A 24,039-nucleotide genomic window follows, 5' to 3' on the forward strand; every position below is an offset into this window, starting at 1 on the left:
TGCACTCTTAGTCAATATAGCCATTTTTATTAACTTTGATTTGTCAGTTTAAGTCAAAAAAGCAAAAGATTGTTTTTTTCTATTAGCAGAGTGGAACGACTCATTGCAAATAACTTGTTGAGACAAATTCTTGTCAGTGTTTCCATTTGTGAGCGAGTGTGTCAAAATATGTTTCAGGCAAGACAGATGAGATCCGGCCACTCCTTCAACTGTCGATCACTGCCACGCTCATACAGGCGAACGCTGTGATTGGATGGTTTGAAGACACACATCTACTCTGATTGGTTGTTTCCCTTTTTTTACACCATTTAAAATAGAAGCATAATTTTCCCCATAAAAAAACTACAAATAAAAAAGGTGAAACAAATCAAAGTTAGGAAAATATTTTCAAGGGCTTTATGGCTTTTTATGTTTGTACATAAACTTAAAAGATAACACAACATCTCTGAAAAATATAGTAACAAGAAATTAAAATTATTTTCCCCATAGTATATATAATCCAAAAAAAAAAACAAGTCAAAATCTGTGTACAGTGAATACAACATCTCCTATATACAACAAGGGCAGTTTCATGCAGTTTAAAACATATGAACAGGTCTCGTTTAGGGCAAAAAATGTCATATTTACATGTTGTTATTAATACATTCTCTGCATTATAGTCTACTGTAAACTCAACACATTTGTTTTAAACTTATCAATACTCAGTTTGAGTGGTGGTACCTTGTGCAGGAACCTCGTGCCACAGGATGCTTTGTACCAACCATACATCAATTCGTACCTGGATTTCAGAGGATTTACACCTGTTTTGAGAACTTGGGCAAGAAAACAGTTTAGTTTTTGTTTTATTTTGTTTCCTATTTAACCTACAGGCATAGTTACATCATTTTGTGTGGAAGAAGATATTTCTAGAAATGTTGCAAGAAATATCTAACAATTACATACACACAGGTTGTTTTAAAAAAACTATAACGCAAAGATCTAAAAACACTGAAGGCAATTTATACTTAACTATTTATCTAGTGTAAATTGCAGCAACATGCCTGACGAGGGACCCACATCCTCCTAATTATAGTCCTGGTATCAGGTTTCCAAGATTTGAGGTTTTCCATGACTAATTTATTGCCTAGATTAAATATTTATTGACAAATTTAAATAAATTACAGAAATGTGAACAAAATGACAAAGCATGAATCCAAAACAGGGGTACGAATTGATGAAGGGGCAAACTGACCTGGAATCATTTATGTTCTTCACCTACAACTCAAACAGATAAAGAGTTTCTGTGTGTGTGATCTGCTTACAGGCTGTGATCTTCAGCTCCAGTGATTCTAAAGGTTGTTTTTTCTTCTAAAACTCAGCAAAATAAATACTTGTTTTACTCAGTGCAGGTTGAAGTCTGAGGTCACACATAACTATGAACCACACAAAGATTTTTCTATTTTTTAAAAAAAGGATGCGGACAAAATACTCAGGAAGAAACAGCTAAATGCTGAACTTCAAAATACCACAGATGTGCTTTTCAGATGCCTTTTCAAATTAAAACTAGTTCCACAAAGTCTCTAAAAGCCATAATTTAGTTTAAAGCAACTTCTTTACAGTTGTGGTTAGAAAAAAAGAGCAGCATAGTGACAGCTCATCAAACTTTCCCTCCAGTCTTTAAGGAATTTGAGGGCTAAAACACTTTCCCGCTCGCTTTTTCTTCCTGCCTTCCTCCTAACCTGACTGAAGTGGCTCTGCATGCTGAGTCCTGTCTCTGCCATCTTTAACCTTTCCCTCCTCCTCTGTCTGTTCTTCCTAAGATGACAGGATGAGTCAAACTGGGAGGGTGGATCCTAAGCTTCAGAGAACAACATATAAAGGTACAGGACGGATAGCTGAGAGGAATCGAGGGAGCCAGCTAAGATTACAGAGTAACACTTGTTTGAAGAAACTCAACTTTGCAGAGTCAGATTAAAAAAGGTAAAAGAGGTGGCAAAAAAACCTAAGATGGTTAAATTGTTTAACCACCTAAAGCTGCATAAATGCTCATCTTCATCCGATCAAATAAAAAGACATATTGGTTCTGATACATTAGATACAAAACGTGGCATGACGTGTATTACAGATATCTTCCTTTTGAGGCTTTTTTTAAACATCAGACTAAATACTTAGCAACTTTGAAAAGAGTTAGAAAGCAGTTACATGTGTTGCTTCTGTTAGACTGGCTTAGTTTTACCAGCTGAGCATATTTATGTGAAATATGAGCTTTTTCTGATTGTTTTTTTTAATTTTACATAGTAGAATTTTAAGGATTTCAATCAATAAATATTATACATTTATTATTTTAAAAGATCATGGCGGTCTGCTAGTATAAAAGAGACAGGATAAATTCAGTAAATGTTACAGCTTTGCTCATTTTTACAGAAAAGTGATTGAGCGAAGCTGTCAGGTTGAGGAAGAGATGCTGACAGGTTTGACCTCAGTTTAGGATAAATAAAAAAAAAAGTTGACTCAGCAGGTGTGGCAGAAAACTTCTTATGCTTTGGTGAGCACCAAACAAACTGAGGCATTACAGATGAACGCTCTGAGAAAGATGTTTATCCTGAAAACCCTCTGCTGTGCTTGGCTCTTATCTGCGTAACTCTACATAGGTGGAACCGACGGTGACATAAATCATATATATTTCTACTACTTTATTTAACCAGACCACCCCAGATTCTGCCCCTGTGGCCTCCATGGTTTTGATCACCCATGCATGTATGCATCACATTTCTTTAGGTATTATCTCGGTGTATGTGCGTGTGTAGGTGTGTGTTCTCCTCAGGTTTCCAGCAGGATAAAGACAGTCACTCATCGCAGTCATCAGTTCTTTAGCTTTAGTCAAAGAAACATCTCCACGGCAGAAATGTCTGTTTCCTCCCCAGGAAAAAAAAAACAACAAAAAAAACAAAGCAGGAAGGAAGTGAGAAGCTAAGCGACGAGGTTTGGTAACATGTTGTAGTAAAGGGAGTCAAAAAAGCAACTGACCCAGAGAAGTGGAGCAGCTTATTAACGAAAAATAAAAATGAAATTGAAGATAGTTGCAGTAAAATTAGGAGGTTTGCAATCCAAAGCTTAGCATAATCTAGTATTCCAGTAAAACTAGACTTCCATAATCCTTGTCTGCCAGAGAGAGGGGGAAAGAGAGAGGCATAATGAAGAAGCTGGTTGGACGAGCTGGATCCACCCAACCGCTCCTCCCAGATGCATAGAGGATCATGGGAAACCAAACGGTAGACATTTCAAACCTAAACAAAAGCAGAGGAGAGGAGTCAGTGTTACAAAAGTAGAGCAGATCAGTTCTTCAGCTTTAGTCATCTTTGATAGCTGAGCAAACTATAACAGACATTTAATCACAGCATAAATTTCTTCAGGATGATGTCAGAGTAACTATTAATAGGAGTAGAACTGCAGGTAATTCCTGAAAATATTCTGCATGTGTGCTTTGCAAATGAAACAGAAATACAACCTAGGGACAAATGCTACTTCCTCATCAGCATTTTCACAGCAGGACAGCAAACAGAAACTTTTGTTTAAAAATGGCTTGAAGCATGAAGTGGGTAATAGTATGTCAAAACTGGTATTAGTTTAGTATTACCGTTTAGTGAAGCTTAAGCTTAAGGTTTAGAATTAGTTGAAGAAAACCTGTCTTGTAAAGAACCGTCTGTACTTAATGTCTATATTGTTCCAATAAAGACAATCCATTAGCCTGTCTGGCACTACAACCAGGGATTTCATGATCTGATCCCAGGTAGGGATGGGCAATTATTGCATTTATCAAAAATGATGAAATTCACTCTTGGTTCATGATAGAAGTAATATAAGCTGTGATACAACATCGACATAACTGAAGATACAAATGGTGTAAGTCATTAAACTGGTTAATGTAATGTGTGAATTATGTCAGGGTGCCCGACTCCATTCATCAACAAGCCTGCGAGTTTTAGATGCCTTCCTGTTCCAACGCACCTGAATCAAAACAATTCAGCATTCAGTTGTTCGGCTCTACAGAGGCCTGGTGACAAGTCATTCATTTGATTCAGGTGTGTTGGAGAAGAGATGCATAAAGCTGCAGGACATCAGCTCTCAGACTGAACCCTGGCACCCATCAATTAGGCTGTCTGATAATGATTAAGTTTAATTTATTTGAGGAGAATTTGAGTTTGTGAGGCTCTGAATGTATCCAATGACAAAACTCTAATATAAAGTCAAATGTGCTTGTTACTTTTATTGTTATTGCAATAAAGATCACAAAAATGTTGTGATAAATTGCCAAGTTCAGGATTCCCTAATTACAAAGGTGTGTTTTTTTTGTCCAGACAAAATTTAACTATGAATAAGGATTATTGGTCTACTCTTAAGATCTGAGACGGCAAATGGAGGAGCTACGTTTTAAAAATCAGCCTGTTTTTATCTTCACTGTTTGCAAAACTATACTTTAGACCATGGAAATATCTCACTAAATTGAATTTTAAAGAACAACAACTATGACATCACACTGTGACAGAGAGACTATAATTGCTGCTGTAGCTCCTTTGTGTCGGGTGACCTGAGCTGCATGCTTCACTACCCAAACAATAAATGAAACGGAGGAGCACAGCTGAAAAACTACTCTTCAAGAATTACCACACGTTGTTGGTGAAAATACTTTTTCCTGTTTTTTGCCCACATACAATTAACTGGAGCTTCACTGAAATATGTTTTGAGCCAAATTATCAGTGAATCTGTATCAAAACATGTTAGCATTAGCATAGCACTTTAGCAAAAGCCGCTGGATGAAAACACCAGAAGCATGAGGAGAGTTTATGGAAAACTGGCTGTGTGTGTTCGGTCAAAAATATGTTTAGTAAAATATTTATATTTACTATCAGGCTAATCTTTGTGTGTAGTATGTTAGCAATCAAAAAAGTGAGGCACCATCACAAACATTCGCTTACTGTGAAAAGTCTTTAAAATATTGCTAATTTATTTGATGAGAAAGCTGATAGACTGCAAAAAAAATAAATAACACAAACACATTGGATATAATACAATTTTGAATTTTTTTTTTTTTTTTTTAAGCTGCCCTAAAAAAAACCAGAAAGACCACAGATGTTTGCTTCAGAAGACTTTTTCTTAAGAGAATTTGGCAGCTGGTGGTTGGCTTGGCTTTATTCTTATCTGTGGTCTTGTGTTGGCAGATCAAACGGTTTTCAGTAAACAGCACCGACGCTGCACACAGAAGCTTTAAAAGGAAAGCTGCAGGGCTCAGACGTGGTCTTGTTTCAAAGCCTCAAGCACAGTGACCACCTTCCTACTGCAACCAGAGACACCCGAGGCTGCATAAGAAAAGTGGAGACAGCCTTGGTAGCAACTATACTGGTTTCATACTGACATCATCAAACCCAGATAACAAACAGAAAAACACAGGCGACATTTGTGCAAAGATAAGCATGGGGGGAGGCTTGTGATTATTTATTAATATTGGCATTTAATCATGAGGCCAACTGTAAAGTGAGATTGTTACACTACCTCTATCAAAATTTGCACTTTAGATTGAATTTTGGGAATGTGTAATTGTTGAACATAAGTTCAAAATGGGTGTTGCTCAACCTCAAACTAAGAATGTCTTTAAGTATACAGTAAACACAGTTATCAGTGACTTACCAGCAGATGGACGTCTTTAGTATGGTGACGACACTCTGAAAAACACAACACAAACAGTGTTTACCTCTGACAGAAACTGTTTGCAAAACTGCAAGACTGCAGATTCTTTCTTTTACAATCTTAATTTCAGCTGAAAAGATACAAATATTTTCAGGTGGACCAAACATAATGCCTACAGGATTCACTTGGTTCAAAATCAAGATCAAACAGCAACTAAAAAAAAGACATTATTTCCTCGACATACTTTTGGGATGATTGGTATCTCATATTTTTGGGATGATTGTTATCTCTTTGAGACATTCTGAAAATAGCATCGTCTTGGATCAAATACAAATTCTTAAAAAATATATTAGCACTCGAAACTATAAAATAAATTTAGGTTGGAGGTCATTTGTAAAAATTCATTCATTTGCATTAAAACCAAATCATGTCTGTGAAGTTTTAAAAAGTTTGTACATAAATTAATTCTGGGTTAAACTAACTTAAATATTGGTATTCTCGTTACTAAAACAGCTCATCTCGTATTTAGCAGAAAGTACTCTTAGAGGAATAATTCTGATTTTTTAAAGTGACTTTTAGCCATATCACATTTCTGCGAGTTTATAGAAAATGTTAAAAGTAGCCAGCATGGTATATGGCTAACAGCCAGTTAAACATTTTAGCAATAAAAGAAAAACAAATCCATGGCTCTTTTCTAAGCTGAACAACACATATGTACTAAAGCTGCATCAGACCGCCGGATGAGCTGCGACTCAGACTGCTTTAGGAGCGGAGCTAACTTTTAGATTTTGAGACAGGCTGTCACTTGTTTAACTGTATCAATGGTTTTCATCCAGGCAAATATAGAAAAAGCTGTTGAGATTTCCCAGGGAAATTTATCCAGTGAACTGATGAATGACTGATCAGACAAACTGGTACATCCAGCAGTTTTGATTAACATAACTTTAGTGACAGAGACAGTGTTTGGCTGCATAAATAGCCTCCTGCAAAGGTTTATTTAGCTGCTATTTTAGGGTCTTATCCCACATGTATAAATATCTTGCATTTTCCATCCATCCGTCCATTTTCTGCACACCCTTGTCCCTAGTGGGGTTGGGAGGGCTGCTGGTGTCTATCTCCAGCGAACGTTTCAGGCGAGAGGCGGAGTACATCCTGGACGGGTCGCCAGTCCATCCCAGGTATTTTGTATTTTCATTTGTTTTAAATATCTTAAACACCCATCCTTTAAGCCTCCTCCCGCACTGAGGATTTTGTTCATTTTCTCCAAACTCTTTGCACTATGAGAGCAAAAAGGAACATCTCTGATAATGACCTCAAAATATCCCCTTTAAGAAAGTAGAGAAAGAATTGCCTTTGCATTGATATATACTTAGTATGCTGCAAATGTAAAAAACAACAACAACAAAAATCTGTTTATCTGGTTGTAACAAAAAATTGTTGCTGAACTCGTTCTGCACATTTCTTTATAAGGGACATTTTTGCTGATTAAAGCTCAATTAACAATAAACAAAAAAATTTCAGCTGTACCAATGTTCACAATATCTGATAACCATTGTGACTAATTACATTTATTTGTTGCAGTTTTATCTACAGAAGTAACAGTTTCCGACAAAAAGAATGACAGCAATCATATGAATTTCAGAGATGTCTGGGGCATAGGGCCAATCACTCCAAAACACTTTTCTCCAAATGTTTAACTGTGTTGCATGCTGAATGTTCATTAGTGGTTTCAACATTTCTGCAGGGTACTTCAGTGTTATCACTGACAGCTGCTAAAACACTGGTGATAGCGTCAGATCTACAATCTGATTGAATAAAAGAAAAGCAGAAACTGTCAAATAAGTTTACCAATGCAATCTGCACTTCATTCTAATCTCTGCCTGTTTAACTCCCACCCATCATTTATTAATTTACCCTTTATTATAGTAACTAAGTGACCATAAAGGTGCAAAAAGCCGCCACGGAGAGCCATTGTGAAAGTAAATAACCGGCCCTACAAATACCTTGCAGGTGAGTCACTACCTTATCACTGAAACTGTGCTACATTATCCCTGCTGCTGAGCAGAACCAGACAAAACAACAGAGTTCAGACGAAGCGAAACAACGGAAGAAGTTACTGGAAAAACATGTAGTAAGTGTGTCATAGGGTCTCTAAAACCTTAGGCAACAAAAACAAACAAGAACGTTTAAGAAAGTTGAATTAAAGAATTTTCTCAGTGAGGGACAATAGAGTATATTCCCATTCTAGTTTAAGGTGGAATAAACCTTAAACTCATAATTTGTCCTGAACTGCAACTTAAATGAAAACATTCTGAACAGCTGGAATAAAAAGTTCCTTACAAACTGTACTTGGATGATTGTAAGGGTTGAGCCTATACTCTATCTATTTCTGAAATGCTAAGAATTTATACTTGTTCCATCACTTAATAAATCATAAACTTAATAAATATAGAAAAAAGAGGAAATAACAGATATTATGCAAGTATTTCATTCAAGTGTTATGCATACTTTACTGATAAATCATCAGTTCCCTAAAGAGTCAACCTAATCTCACTATAGCATTTATTTTTCTTTCTTATTTGAGGTTTTGGGCCTGTTAATTGTTTTAAATGTTAAATCGTTGCTTGATTTTCTGTCCCTAAAGAAGCTACATGACTCCAGAAAACCGCTCACACTTGAGAAACAAAGCCACTCACAGAAAGCAGCACAACTAAACATCATGGCAGCACATTCAATTGTTTTAAATAGCGGAAGTAACAAAGATAGCCAAAGGAATGTTTGTGGTAATGAGGAAAAGGATGTGGCCACTATGACTTGGTCAAGAGATGAAAGAAGATCAAAACGACACTAGCAGATGCATTAAAGAGCAGCGACACAGGTGAGCTCTGGAGAACGAGTTCAGACATGACAACAACATTCCTGCAATAGTTTCAAAATGTAAGCCTGGCTCTACTAAGAGCAAAAAACAACACCAACGACTCTTTGGTACACCTGTAAAGCCAAGAAGCTGTTTTAAAAGATACCCTATCAAAAATGTGACTCATAAAACTAAAAGCAGGTAAAGTAAGCTGTCGGAATCAGACTTGAGAGTGAAACTGAGGTCAAAGGTTTCTATAATATATTACTTGTAGACATAAAGTCAAACTATAATCGAATCACACTGCAGCTTCGACAGTTAAAACAGATGTTTCAGGAAGTAAATCATTCAGTGATAGCAAAATTAAAGTAGATCCAATGACACAGTAATGTTACAACTTGCTTCTTGCAAATATGCAAAGTAAAAAATGTTCCCCCTAAAATTGTTATTGTAAGACCAACAACAGCGCCGACATGCTTTGCATGTTAAAAATTTAATGTTTTTGTTCTCAACTCTATTAAAACAAACAAAATCAGATGCTTGTGACTATTTCTCAGAACAAAAAGACAACCTCACTGTAGGAACAAGTTTTAGGTGGGAAGCATGGAGCTCGATATCCAACTTGCAATTATGACTGATGGATGATGGGTATGTGGGATTTCCCACCAGGCAGCTTTTTTTTTTTTATCTGAATGCAGCATCATAAAGCTGTATGGAAAAAAAGCATTTTGTGAATGAGTGCACATGGGACAGGTTAAGCTAGTTGAACACAGAACCCTTTTCTTTCTGCTAAAGAAAGGAGAATCTCAGAAAAGAAAAGGAGGCCACCGTGTTGCCGAATAGGTTCAGTTTGTCAAACAGGTCTATGAGAACCTGAGAAGTTTAGTCATTGTAACCAATACTTGCACCCTAAAGCAGTATATAATAACTGCACAAAATTTTGACATACATTTTTAGCAATTGTGTCTGTAAGTTTGAAAATGAACTTCAAAGCTTGTATGTGCATAAAAACAAGTGCACTTTGTGATGTGAGCCACTCAATAGATAAAAATCTGACAACAATGTCTGAGCTAGCAGCTGAAGGATATGCCTCCAGCGACAAGCAAACAAATACTTTCAACAGTCTAACTGAAAAAGTCTTTAGGGTCATAGTCACTGGTTTAACCACTCTCGAGGTATTTTATGGCATAGATTCAAAGGATAGGAATTATTTTTCTTATATTTACTCAACTGTACAACTATATCAGAGGTAGCAGGAAGACACCATAATAATACAATTACAGGGATGTTACCAAATACTTGGTGAATCTAGAACTATAAATATTATTCCAAAATTATATTATGTAGAAATCAAACATTTTCCTTAAATATGTAAGCTGCTGGTAAATCAACTATTTCTGTCACATGTTGATATTTGATTATTCACTTTGTAATTCAAATTTGAATTTGCGTGTCACAGTTGCCAGGCGGTGAGGAGTTGTATTCATTTCCTCTAAATTCTGCATGGCTCGCCAAGCTGTTTCTCCATACGCCTCTCCATTACTGGGCTGAATGCTGAATGTGAGTGACACTTGAGGAAAAGCAGGAATGCACTCAGATTGTGTTTGCACAACACCAGATGGAGCTAATCCTTAAAGAAAGGGCCAGTTACAAGAGGAAGCATGTGGGGATAGTGGGCACTTTAGCTTGGAGCAAAACTGACATCACATTTGCTTGCGACTTCCCTGTGAGTTTTGTTTCTCACTTCTATGCCTGTGAAAACAGGCGGAGGTTAAATGAATATGATGCGAAAAGTTTCTCGGTTTGTTAACCTTTTACAGTGGATCCATGTTGCTAAACTACAAACTAATGTCCTATATTCTCATATGAAGTCAGTTCTTTAGATGTGAGTCTTTGCCAGTTCTCCTTATTCATGCAGCATTTTATTTGAGTACTGGGGTTTGGTTGTCAACTGTTTCCTATGTGCTTGAATACCCTCTCTAACTCCTGTGGAAAAGCGAACCTTCAGCCAGGACTAATGTCTTTTGACATCTCCAAGGATTATTCTGTGTTTAGCTCCATCAATCCTCATATTAACTCAGACATCTCCCTACTGTAGAAAAGCGTCCCCACAACATGATGCTGCCACCACCATGTCTTACAGCAGGGGTGGTTTGTTCAAGGTGATCTGCTGCGTAAGTTTTCCATCATACCTAGTGTTTGTTATGGAAGACAAAACATCCAATCCAAGTCTCTGGCCAGAGAACCTTCTTCAACATGTTTGCTGTTTCCTCCAAATATTTTGCTAACAACTTGAAACAGGACTTTTTAACTTTCAACTCTGGTTTTCTTCTTGCCACTACTCGATATGGGCCAGATTTGTGGAGTACACAATTAATAGTTGTCCTGACAACAGATTTTCCACTTGGTGGTAAAAAACTGGCAAAAAGTTTCAACTTTCAACGGCCGCAAACACTTCTACTCATTGTAGATATGAAACTCTGCCACTGGCTTGTCTGTTTCCGCATTTCTTTGGGATTTCAGTTTCTGTTGTGCCTCTGGAGCTGTGACATATAACAGGGTGTGTCTCCAAACCCCTGCCATTGACTAAAGTTGCATTATCACATCATAATCTAACATTATCAAGATCTTTGTTGTTGTACCTTGGTTCCTAAGCAAACAAAACATTTGGTCTCTGTTTCTCTTGACTGAACTGCACTGATCTACACTAATGTGCTTTGCAAGTTTTCACAAAAAAGTAGCTTTACAGAAACCATGAGATTAAGGTCTATCTAAGAAAAAAATCATTCTCCATGGAAATTGTGCATGGTTGTATTACTTACAACTTAGCATCAATAAATGCCCTTCTCATAAAGTCATTGTTGCAGGAAAAAGTGTTTGTAAAAATTACATATTTTTATAGTAGTCATGGGTGGTAGTGAGTGGCTATTTTTTATCATCACTGTTTTGTCAGTAGGTTGTTTGCTTAACTGTAAATACATATAAGGGAGCTGCTAATCTAACCCTTTCTAAAATATAACTAAATGCCTGAAAAATATGGGCATAATTGTACGTATGTCTATGCACAAAACAGTTTGCACAATGTTTCATATGGGTGGTTTTATTGCGTTGCACAAGTTGAGGCAGTGTCTCTTTGTATGTTATCAGTGTGCACCTGCAGTTTAATCTACATCCTTTTTTTTGTCATTCAGAATCCTTTTAAGACTCATTGATAATCAGGGATTTTTATCTTTATTTTGACTTTTGAAGACATTCAGATATGGCCTTCTAGGCTTTAGTCTATTGTTCATCCTTTATGTTTGTTTTCCCCTCAAGCACAAAACACAAAACCAGCACAAAACATTCAAGTACCAGGAAAATTGACCTCAGACTGAAGGTCTGAGGTCAACTGACTCCTTAAGCCTAAGGAGCCACTTTATCAAATACATCCTGCTAGTGACAGTTTGGATCCCCTTTTAGCTTGAGATCTGCTTTAGCTCATTGTGGCATACGTTGGACAAGGTTTTGGAAGCATTCCTTAGACATTTTGAGTTCATACTGACATGAGAGCACTGTGCAAATAGGTAGTTTCTACATATTTTTCGGCTGCACATCCATGATGCAAATCTCCTGTTCCACTAAATCCCAAAACTACTTCTTTTGATTGAGACACTGTAACTATGCCGGGTATTACACAATACTACTACCTTTTGGTACTTTAAGAGCCTAGACTGTGCAAGTGTATTAAGAAAATAACACTGCAGTTGATAGGCAGTGTCATCCAAGAAATGTTGAGATAAGCCTAAGGAGTCAGCTTTTAACATTTTATACCAGAAATCATTCACATTTCAAGACTTTAATAAGAAATAAGGGCATTCTTCTTCGCAGCAACATGTTTATTGCTGAGCTGGCATATTTGCGCTGAACTAACTGCCCGTACAGGTTATGGCACAGTCTATCATCTTCTGTCTGCACTTTGGTTGTTGCCACTTTTGGCAGTGTTTGGCATGTCTGAGAAGGTCGAATGAAACAATTAACTTAGTTTCTTTCTCACTTCTCTCTTCTCCTCTTTGACAACACTCTTAAGCTGCATTACCTTCCACCTACACAAAAAAGTTCTCAAATGTCATATTTGACCAAAGCATCTGCAGCATGGACTTAAAGACTGAATTGTAAGATTAAAGGGCCACTCAGCAGTGTTTGAGTTTCACTCCTGTATCACATGGTTTGTTACCAAATTGCAAGGTAGATCTGCCCCAGTGCAGAGAAGCTTTTCAGGATTAGATTTAAAAAACTCTACCAGTGATCAAATCAAATCCCTCAAAGCAAACCTATGTACAAAAATCCTGAGAGGAACAGTGGGAAACTCAGACAGCAACCAAACTCATAATCTCATTTGAAGAAAAATATAAGTATTTAATCTTAGAGAGTGTGGAGTGATTTCACACACAGTGTATCCAGAACCTTTAAGGAGAAGGCTGAGACAAATTTATGACTTGGATTCTTCCTACCAGGCACAACTCCATTGAGCAGTTTATCTTGCTCCATGCAAATCAATTGCCCCTTAACATAAACGGCATTGACATTTGATGAAGACAACCCAATGGCAAGACTGACAAGTGAATACCTTCAAGGCCTCAGGGTCTTTGGAGTTCCTCTAAATAAGAACATCTCCCACTACCTCTGAACCTGTGACCCAGTGACCTCCGTAGCATCAGATAATCCTGACAGGAGATTTGTTAAAGGCCAAGGAAGGAGGGAAAGGTCTACCTAAAGACCATGGTCTCACACCCTCAATGACGAACAGTTTCTTCAGTTATAAAGGATCTTTTAATAACCTGAAGGTAGAGGCTGAAAGTACTTCTTACACTTTGTGTAAGTAATTCCATGATGACTAAAACAATTCTCCTGCATCTGTGGATTTCCTTGTGCTGCAAAAATAGTCTCACTTTAACTGAAAGTATAAGTGACGGTTTCATTCCTTTTTCTTAGTGTATTTCTTTGGAACAAAAGTAGAAGTACTGGTTGGATGGCTATTGGTCGTACCCTCGCACAAATTATGCTTGTTGAATTTTGCAAGCAGCAGTTCAAATTTTTTTAAGGAGACTATTATTGGTTTGCCATTATAGGCAATGAATTTAATAAGCTAATTTTCTGATTTGACTTTTATTGGCCACTACAAATTGTCACTTCCTAAAGTAAATGTCTAAGTAATTTTTTTTCCAAATGTAATTTTGGCAACAAAAAAAAAGAATTATGCCATTCATTTAGGAAGGTGATAAAATGAAACTACTAATAAAATTTATGTAAGTATGTTTTTTATTGTTTTACTTTGAAAGCTCAGCTGTGTGTAAACTCTTTTCCTCTAGCTTCTGAAGTGAGGAATGTGAATATCTCTCACTGACTCACTCGTTTGTTTCAGGATGGCGGTTTCTGTTGTGGTACAGTATGATGAAACACCAAAGGATGTGTTTCAAGGTTACTTATATGTAGAGAATGTGACAGGTGGGTGTGAAGGAACGGTCTCAATTTGTTGCTTAAGTCTGTGATTAATCGGAACAATATATACTGTTCCGATGGTTTAAATATTTTTTCAGTGAGATATCCGTGGAAGTTTGGGAGTGACCAGAATCTTCTGTGGCTGTATGAATCATAAGGTAATGGAGTACTGCCATTTTTGTAAATGCAATTACAATTTATGTTATCACACCATGAGAATGTCATACTGGCCCAGTTCTACTAGGAACACAACACTTGTTGACTTCCACCGAAGGGAACTACAAATACTTATAAGCCATACGATTATTCTATCTAGTGCTAATCATGCCATATTTAAAAAGAACAATTAAAAGCATATTTCGACAGCTGGGCCTGCTCTTCTCTTTGTAAATTTGTAGTAATGATTTGGTCTGTCTGCCCATATTTTTTGTAGGTGCAAGGATTGGATTCAGGGGTGAAATATTTTCATGCAACAAAAGGAATTCAGTGCTGTAAGAGTTTAGCAACTGCATAATTTGGATGTGTTTGTACATCATCCTGACATGTTGCAAGGCACCAAAGCAAGAGGAATGTCCAGAATTTCCTAGAAGGTCACAAAGTGGTCGAAATATTGGAAAAACAGAAACAAAGAGAGATGTTACAGACACTTCAAGAAGCAGTGTACTAAAACAATGTATCATTCATCGGAAGCAAAAGACACAACAACAGCTTTCTCTTGTATTCAGTGGACAGTAAGTTATAGAGACAATAGCAGAGCGAAACGCAGTCAGGACTCAAAACAATTCACTCTTTCATTGCTTTTAAGTGTGTTGATGCATGTGACTGAATTAATTCTGGTTTCAACTGGTCCTTAGATCTGACAAGAATAAGCTCACAGATATTTAAAACGAGGTTCTGTTAAACCATTTTTCCCAAAATGTCAATCAGTTCTCTTGTACACAACAAACTAACCTTTAAACCATTTTCTGTCAAAGAACTTGACCTATATCCTATCTTTGACCTTTTGCATGAACTAAAAGAGAAATACATTGAGCCTGGATTCTGATTATGAGAAATTTCAAACAGAAGTCCTGAAAGTACAAGAAGCACAACAATAACAATGAACTTGGATTTGTGGTATTTTCACACATGAACATCAGTTCATCTCTTAGGCAATTCCTCTGGTTTTCTCTTCTTCACCAAATCATCATCAAATCTGCATAAAAACTTGCTGTACAAAGACAAAGAGTACTTACGGTACTTTCCCTCTGCAGTAGAAGAACAAGGCGATGGCGGCTCCAACTGCGACAAGGCATCCAATGACGATTCCGGCAATAGCTCCGTCTGAGAGACCTTCGTCTATGTTTTCTAGAAAAACATCACACAACAACGATTAAAACCTCAGTAATCACAAAGATGTTTTGCACATTGATAAGACTTGTGACCTTTTGGGGTTGATGAAATACAGCTTGAACCAGAAAGATGAAGTAAGGTGTATCTCTCTGATCACATGAGATAGTTTTGCAGGAACACATAAATTTTGTATGGGAAATTATCTCTAATGCTGATCATTTCAACAATTGATATTATATAAGTTGAAATGTATTCTACAGAAAGGCATAACTAAATTAAATTCTAATTTCTAAGGAAATCACGATTTTTAAGATTTTCTTTTCACTACATGCTCTGACTCAAATCAGTTAACACCGTTAAGTACTGTGAATTATTATTTAAGGTGGTTGAGTGACATGTTTCTGTTTTGATTCTGAAGAATTTACTTATTTACTATTTGTCCAATTTATTTTTATTTGTAGCATTGGTTTAAATGTCTTTGAATGTTGCAAAACAGAAGACATAAAGGGTATCCTGTAATTACTGTGGTTTGTTTGCAAAATTATTTTTATGGTGGCAATTGATTTGCCCTCCAGCTTTGTCCGCTTGCGCAAAATTTCCTTATGTAAACAATAACATGCAGGGGGTCTATATTTGTAAATATGATTATGATTAAGTCAGTCCCTCTCTAGCTTGCAGCTTTGGTGTTTCGCAATACATGAGAAGTTTTTTGGAATTTACGCTATAAAATGTCTCAAATGCTTCTTATGTAATACATAACAATGTATTATGTAATGTACTATAATATTTCTAATAATTATAATGTATTATTAATAATGTAATACATACCAAAGTCCTAAAAGTAAAGGTATTCCAGTAGATGAGTAATTTACCAAGTGTGTACTGCTTGCTAGGTTTGGCTTTAACTTTTCTATACCCAGGAATGTGGTGGAAATACTACTCCAAATAAGGCACATTATTCTGCCATGGACATGTAATTTTTGAAGGTGAGAATGATGAAACTCTGTCAAGTACAGGACAACCATTGAGTCAGGTTGCCCTTACTCTCTATGATGTCAGACAAACCAATATTGTAGCTAAGTGTTCCAATAGCAACAGGTTTCTGGTTTTTCTGGCAGGTTATTAACAAAACATTTAGGGGGTTAAATGATACAACATTTGAAATGCTAAAACATCAAAAATATGTGCTACTGATTTCATCTACAGTTGTGTTCTGCACCTGGCACTCCTGATGTAACACTAATATAGTGACAGAACAATCTTACCTTTAACAGTGACAGAGAGAGAGGGGGAGTTGGTGGACTTCCCAGTGAGTTCATTGCTTGCCTCACATGTGTATGTTCCTGAGTGCTTATACTCTATGTTATTGTAGATCAACGTATCTTTTGTTTCACCAGGGATCACTGTCCCATTTAGCTTCCAAATAATTTTGGCAGGAGGGACAGACGAGACAGAACAGGTGAGCTCCACACGTGTCTTCAACTGCACTTCTTTGTCTCCCTTCACCACTGGTGATTCAGGACCATCTGAATAAAGTGAGGTAAAGATTTAACATGAAACTGTCATCACTGAATCAACAAAATGCAATAAATGCTTTAGCAAACACTTACAGACGACCACCATTGTGAAGTTAGCTTCTTTTGAGCTGACAGAGTTGCTGAGCTGACATATGTATTCTCCATTGTCCTCTTTCTTCAGCACTTCGATACTTATTGAGCTACTATCGTTGGAGAATTTGACATGGGAGTCGGGGGAAAGGGGTTTACCATCCTTCAACCAGACTCTATCCGTCACGTTGCCTTGTGTTGCCTGGCAGCTGAGCTTGGCGCTGCTGTTGTCAGCGATGAGGATACCTTTTGGACCACTTAATTTAATACCAGAAATGGCCTCTGTGAGCATAAATGGAAAGAAGGAAGCCATCACTCTTGCTGTTTTTAAGTCAGTTCAAATAACTTTAGGTATCATGTCATTATTGTTGTCTTATTTGACCTTTTCCTAATTTTATAATGTGGAAGTATAATTTACTGAAATCAAAAATCCTGAATAAGTGAGAAAGTAATGAATAGGAAACACTTCACATAAAGATACCAACACTGCATTTCAGAAAAAGGCCACCATTTCGACTGTTATGCATGCTGGTGGTAGTGTCTTTCAGACTGACTTGTTGATTTAGGGAATGAACAACTTGCATCAACTAATGAAACCATTAATTCATACATTCAGTATGTGTCCTTAAGCTCTAACTAACTTTGCATGTGCAAAGAAAATAATCAAGAAAGCAAGAAAATAATCTGAGGCACAATTGCCAGTTAACCTCTGAATGTCTCAAAAAAGGAAAACTACACGGTTTCTGAAATAAAATAAAGTAATAATTCATTAAGATACTTTGTGATTGTCTCAAACAGGCTGGTCATGCTAGAGGGCTGAATTAAAACTACTCTAAAATTAAGAGTTAACAAAAATTTCTCTATAGCAAAATAAAAAAACTCATTCATTGCAAATGTTTCTGCCAAAGGTGGCACAACTAGTTTTCAGGCTTAGAAAGAACTTTTTCATTTTGAGGTGCAAATGTTCACTTCCTAACTTGAAGCGTGATGGACTCCAGAAGTCCATCACTGCTTGCTAGGTTGCATTACAGCTAGGTTTGAGCTGTAATGCTGGAGAATTCATAATTTAATGCTGTTTCAACATGCCAAAGATGACATGAGTCACCAAAACAAAAGGTGAAGCCGGTTTCATATTGGATCCAACTGTCACATTTCTCACAAACAAAAACAAAAATAACTCCTTCAGGCATAATGTAAGACCATCCAATCCAGCAGCTTTGCACGCAGAAATGGTTTGTTATCAGCAGGAAACAACAGGCATGACAGAAAGCAAAATATAAAATAATGTTTGGCTACAAATTACAGAAACTGCTTGTGACACAAAATATCAAGCTACAGTCTGTTTGTTGGGTGTCCCTGAAAGCACAGAAGGTTTGCTTGTAGGTGTTAATTTAACAGTCTGGTTCTTCTAAGGTGTGTCACAAATCTGAGACTTTAGTTTTGTTTGTCTGTGGAATAAACACTGATATGAACTATTTGTTTTTAGCAAACAATAAATTATCAAATTATCATTCCCTTACTTCCCATCTTTTACTGATTCTATTTAAAAGAAAAATAAGTATGCATATTCTACCTCTAATTTAAAGATATTGATAAGGTCTCATTTGAGTTACATTGCTGGCTTAATGGTCAATTCAAACCATTTTTTCTCTTAAGGTAATGTTGTTAATAATAATAATAATAATAACTATATAAACTCATTTATCATTTTTATTAAGTTCAGTCAAATGATAGTCAGACTGCTATTTTAAAAGAAAATACTTGGTCAACTATTCCAGATCTAAATGTGATGGCCATTAGCATAACACAGTACCTGATTTAACTAACATTGGGTATTTTCTAGTCAATACTCACCCATCACGGAGAACTGAACAGCAGTAGACGGAACCGATCGTTTGGTCTTGTCATTTTGAGCTACACACTTGTAGTTGCCCAATGTATGCCCAAACCCCTGCTCCTCAATGACTTTCAGGGTGAGGACTGGACCAGTGGCCTGTATCTGCTTTGTTTCGTAAAACCAGGTGAAAGTGGCAGCGGGTTTGGAGGAGGCCGAACATGTCAGGTTGAAATTCGAATTGGACGGGACAAATTTCAGTGGTGCAGAGGTCTTAATGGTGACATCCTCGGGTCCATCTGTGGAACAAATACACATAATAAAATCTAAACATATAAGATTGTTTGTCTGCAAATAATATATGCACTGCAAAAACACAAAATCTTACCAAGTATTTTTTTGTCTAATTTCTACTGCAGATATGTTCGCAAACTGGAAATAAGACAAAACTAACTTACAAGTAACCTTTTAGCAAGATACAGAAGCTTGTTTTTAGTAAGTATAGATGAAAAAGTACTAGCAGATTATTTAACTTAAGTCTTTTTTCGCATGTTATAAGTTAATTTGTCTGCCAATAGAACAAGTAATTTTTCATCAATATTAAGGAATTATTTACTTAAAATAAGCTTCATCTATATCTTGCTGAAAAGTTACTTTAAAGTACGTTTATCTTATTTCACATATAGTAAAATATTTGAACTAGAAACTAGACCAAAATTACTTGGTAAGATTTTGAGTTTTTGCAGTGATAATGGAAGAAACATGTATGTTTGTTTTTTGGATTATGTGTAGTCTTAGTTTTACTTGTTTTGGGGAACGGAGGGTTGTGAAACTGCTTCTACTGTTTCTTACACAACTGTACAACTACGAGTTCACAAAACAGTCTCTTTCAGGGTGATTCTGCAGCTACAAGTTACAAAAATGAAATTTTCAATGTGATTTTATGAGCAGATGATCAGATTCTTTGCTTTCCTTATCCAACTTGACCTGTCCCTTCTGAGCCCTCCTGAACTGTAGCGGTAAGCTCTTGATTAATTAATAACAGGATAAAGCTGTGGTTGGTGTGGTTTGTCTGCCTTTCAGGTTATTCATGCTGAAGGAGTGGAGGTGTAGGCTGCTGTGTACACAATGTGGTTTTGGCCTTAGAGGGTAGGCTGAAAGGGAGCGCCTTGCAAACATGCCCAGCAGTTTCAAATGCAGTAGTTTATATTGCTACAAAGCTGCTAAGTTAAGTTTTTTTTGTTGGAATTGGAACAGGATTTAATTCTTTTACAGGAATAACTCCAGACATGATGTACATCCTCATATGTTGGCATGACTTGGAAGAAGAAACCCATGTAGATTAACTATTTATGACAAATGGCCACTTGCTCTCGGTGACCTTTTGTTGTCAAACAGGTGTGGAGCTCATTCAGTCAAGTGTAACCTGGCAAACAATGAAAACTGACTGAAATGAATAGAGAATACCGATATCTGTCTAACCGCCATGACTGATATGAGCTGCAAGTTTGACATGCATCCAAAAATAAAGCCTTCAAATTACTTTTACTTCACTGTTTCAACTGGAAAAATATAATTCCACAACATAGTCAAAAAGTGTCTTCCATTTTCCCTAAGGTGAAAATAATGCCAATTACTTTTAGCCAGTCGTCAGAATGGGAAAAACAAGAGAACATGCCAATCCAGCAAGGCAAATAAGTAGTCATAGCCCACTCCCTTACACTTGCCATAATATTCTGAAAGCACTATAATTGAGGAATTAGAACATTATTGTAATTCCTTCATTTTATATTGGATTTTACAAATGTATCTTTTTTTGTATATTACAGTCCTTAAGAAAACAAATTCCCATTTAGTCTAAATTGAAGCTAGCAGGCCAGACCTCAGAGATAACTGGAATTTATCAACCAGAAAAGTTTGCTCAAGACATTTCTTATGCTAAGCTTGTATCCAAGATATAAATGTTGCAGCTGGAATAAAATTAGCTTGTAATCATCATATTTTCTGTGAAGTTTAATGCAATCTCTCTATCCAATTCTTTTATTTTTTTCTAAGAATATCAGTTCAGCCTTTAAGGCTGCTTAAGAAGACATTACTGTGAAGTGTAGGTGAATAACTTACAGTAGACTGTGAGGTTGAATTTGGCGCTGCTCTCTTTTTGCAGTGAGTTTGCTGCTGTGCAGACAATTGGGCCAACCAGGTCATACCTCTGGACATCTGTGATAGTCAGCTTACTAGAATATTTTCCCGGTATTTCAATCTAAAGAGAAAAAAGAGAAAATTTAATTCACAAATTTAAACAACCAGTTTAGTTTAAAAGCTTATACTCGGTGTATGAAAACTTTGCATTTGCATATCTACTATTAATCGAATTATAAATTCTTAATGTCAAAATGCATATGAACTAATTTCACCGTGTCTGACATCACTGACGATTTCACAGTAAATCGTTTGCCATCAGGTTCAATGATTTTGCTGTCATTGGTCCAGGTGAAGCTCTCAATAGATCCTTTACAAGAGCAGGTGAGCTCCACTGTGCTGTTGTACTCAATGACTTCAGGAAGGTTTGATTTGATCATGACGTCAGTCACAGGCTCTGCAGAGAAAAATACACAAGAAGATTTCCATCACTAGCATGTTTTCAGAGTCAAATTTAGAATTCATAAATCTCAACCACATTTCTCAACATCAATCAGATGTTGTATTCAAGTCTTGGGAAATTTATTTCACAATGTCAAATCTATGTTTTATGAAATTTAACTGTATTTGATTGAACTTTGTTGAAATCTTAACAGGATATGTGTCATATGAAAGGCACTTCCACAAAGATCTTAAGAAATATGTTCTTTTGTAGATGAAATCTGACTATAATGACAAGCAAAGAGTCAATAATGCACACACCCGGGACTGAGTCCTCTTCAACATTTATTTGTGAGCTGAAATCAACATATCAATACAGTGAATGAAAATGGATGAAGTACTGCAACCATTAGACCTGTTTAACTGGTTACCGATAATCCAGGAGTTCCAACAATGACTGTACTACTTGCAATCAGCAGGTTAGGCAACACTGGGTGTGAGAGAACATAAAGGAGAGGCAACCACATCTGAATCTGAACTGTAAGAACTTTTCAACTGACTCTTACACTAATTTATGGATATGCTGTAACGCTGAAAGAAATGACACCAACTGGAACGAAAACTGAACTTAAATTTTAAAAATATTTGAATGCCAACAATGGCTTTGCTTAAAGAATACAGAGGCAAACTCTCTCATGGATAAGTCTGTAACTGTTAAGAAGCCACTCCTCCAGAAGGAAAGCCACCAGGGAATCAGATAAACTTCATCTAATTTAATTTAATCCTAAATTATGCTTCATGCATAATGACTTTAAGAAATGGGTTTTTGATCCATGCTATATTTACAAACAAGAAAGACATTACTGATTGTAAGTCCTTAGACATTCTGATCAACAGAAAACTGGAAGTTGCTTCAATTGCATTTATTTCAAGAAACAGTCGTCTTGACATTGGATTTTTGGTCTGAGACTATGATACTGCTGTAAAGGCAGAATTTGTACCAAGACTTTCTAACCATTCTTAATAATAGCAACAAATCTGTGGAAATCTGTATATAAGGAGTGCTAACCAGAAGAACTGATTCTTTTCCAAAATGCCCGACAACTTCATGTTTGTTTTTTTGAAGAATTTACACGATTTTTGGTGGGAAACTGGTTTGCTAAGCTGGTCTATCTAAAAGAGCCAGGAAGACTATGATGTAAATCAACATGATAGCCTTATTCCTTCGGGATAAATCGAGAACAGAAATACAGGAAGTGGACCTACAAATGTGGTAAAAGTAGGACACCATTAGTCAAATGGGCTCTGGGCTTCAAAACAGCACTGAAAAGGGGGTCACGCCAAAAAGGAAGGAAAACAAAGGGTAAAACTATTCAAGCTAGATCCTATGAAACAGCAAACAAGCACAAATACCAACTGCAAAGTATAGCACTAGGAGCCACGCCCTGGTGTCTCCTGGTGTGTGGGACTCGTGACTTTTCCAGCAAATTTCATGATTTTTCTCATATGCACTTCTAACAAATTTATAAACCCTAACAGTGTATAAACCGTGAAATAAAACAGGTCTGAACAGACGTGTTTTCCCCAGCCTCGGAACATAGTCCTAGTAAAGTGGCTGGTACGAAATACGAGGCGTCGCCACGGATGTACCTGAGTTTCTGCTGGCGGAGGGTTATTTTTTCTCAGTAGCCTGTTATGTGTGACAGTTACTTTTTCGGACGCGCAGTAACACGTAACATGTTAAAGATATGACAATATAGAAAAACAAACAAACACACAAACAAAATAACTCTTTACGGAGGAGTTTTACGCTTAAGCTACAAGAGAGACTATAGCAGACACTGGCTACATTATTTCAAACATATTCCTGCATTTAAAAAGTCAGAAAAGAAATATATATATATATATCAAATATATATGCTAAAGCTATAAGAGAGACTAAGCAGACAATAATAAAGCAATAATGACTCACCCAGAACTCGGATTTTAACCTCTGCGGGAATAGTATCTGTAGTCCCGATTATAACTACATTATAATCTCCGCTGTCCACTGATTTTAGGGACTTCAGAGTCAGGGACCCGTCGGTGGTGTTAATGGAAGCTCTGCCTTTATATGGGTCTTTAATTGAAGCAGTACCATCTCTCACAGTACCAATTGATGCAGAACCCTTGTAATTCCAGGTTATAATGTCTCCCTTTTCTGTTGGACGCAGGAGATTTATTGTCAAATCTTTCCCCAAAAGTGCATCCAGAGGACCGTCGGGTAGAACGTTGTCTCCAGCAGAACACCCTGCGTGTAAGCAAAAGCAAAGCAATCTAATAAATGAAGCAGTCGTTTTTCATTCATATAGTTAAAGTACACCCAATAACAGACATGAAGGACAGAGCGAAAACATAAATAGTCGGATACTTTAAAAATAGGCCTTAAAATACAGACTGTATCAAGAATTTAAATAAAAAGAAACTTAAGACTCACCGAACTTAACAGAGAGGAGCAAAAGAAACGAAAAGGCGATCAGATCCATCCTGGACGGTTTCAAGTCTTCCCAGCAGAGAGACACAGGAGCGAAACCTCGATGTACCTGCTGCTTTTACAAGGACACACCCAGCGAGGTGTGGACACAAGAGCATGAGTAAGACAAGTAGGAGTCACTTCCTGCGACTTTTCGATAAGAAGCGAGTTTTAT

General features: G+C 36.8%; 1 protein-coding gene across 1 annotated transcript; it reads right to left on the reverse strand.

The window, feature by feature from the left end:
* LOC116731098 (carcinoembryonic antigen-related cell adhesion molecule 5-like) lies at window positions 1–23,964 on the reverse strand. The gene is made up of 10 exons (XM_032580606.1): window positions 23,829–23,964; window positions 23,325–23,642; window positions 21,187–21,368; window positions 20,894–21,032; window positions 18,793–19,071; window positions 16,942–17,220; window positions 16,597–16,857; window positions 15,235–15,346; window positions 5,665–5,699; window positions 1–3,266 (listed from the first exon to the last, which is right to left on the reverse strand). Exons 1-9 carry the CDS (start codon window positions 23,875–23,877, stop codon window positions 5,681–5,683), a joined length of 1,638 nt encoding a protein of 545 aa, XP_032436497.1. The 5' UTR covers window positions 23,878–23,964; the 3' UTR covers window positions 1–3,266; window positions 5,665–5,680.
* Window positions 23,965–24,039: the final 75 nt, after the last annotated feature.

Source organism: Xiphophorus hellerii, chromosome 13 (assembly GCF_003331165.1).
Source record: "Xiphophorus hellerii strain 12219 chromosome 13, Xiphophorus_hellerii-4.1, whole genome shotgun sequence".
Lineage (NCBI taxonomy): Eukaryota > Metazoa > Chordata > Actinopteri > Cyprinodontiformes > Poeciliidae > Xiphophorus > Xiphophorus hellerii.

What these genes read in the sequence shown, in the direction of transcription:
- LOC116731098 (XM_032580606.1), bottom strand. Translation starts at nt 23,877, where the DNA reads ATGGATCTGATCGCCTTTTCGTTTCTTTTGCTCCTCTCTGTTAAGTTC. An exon ending in GCTCCTCTCTGTTAAGTTCG is followed by an intron (nt 23,643 to 23,828) that starts GTGAGTCTTAAG and finishes GCTTACACGCAG; the next exon opens with GGTGTTCTGCTGGAGACAAC. An exon ending in CGTCAGTGATGTCAGACACG is followed by an intron (nt 21,033 to 21,186) that starts GTGAAATTAGTT and finishes TTTTCTCTTTAG; the next exon opens with ATTGAAATACCGGGAAAATA.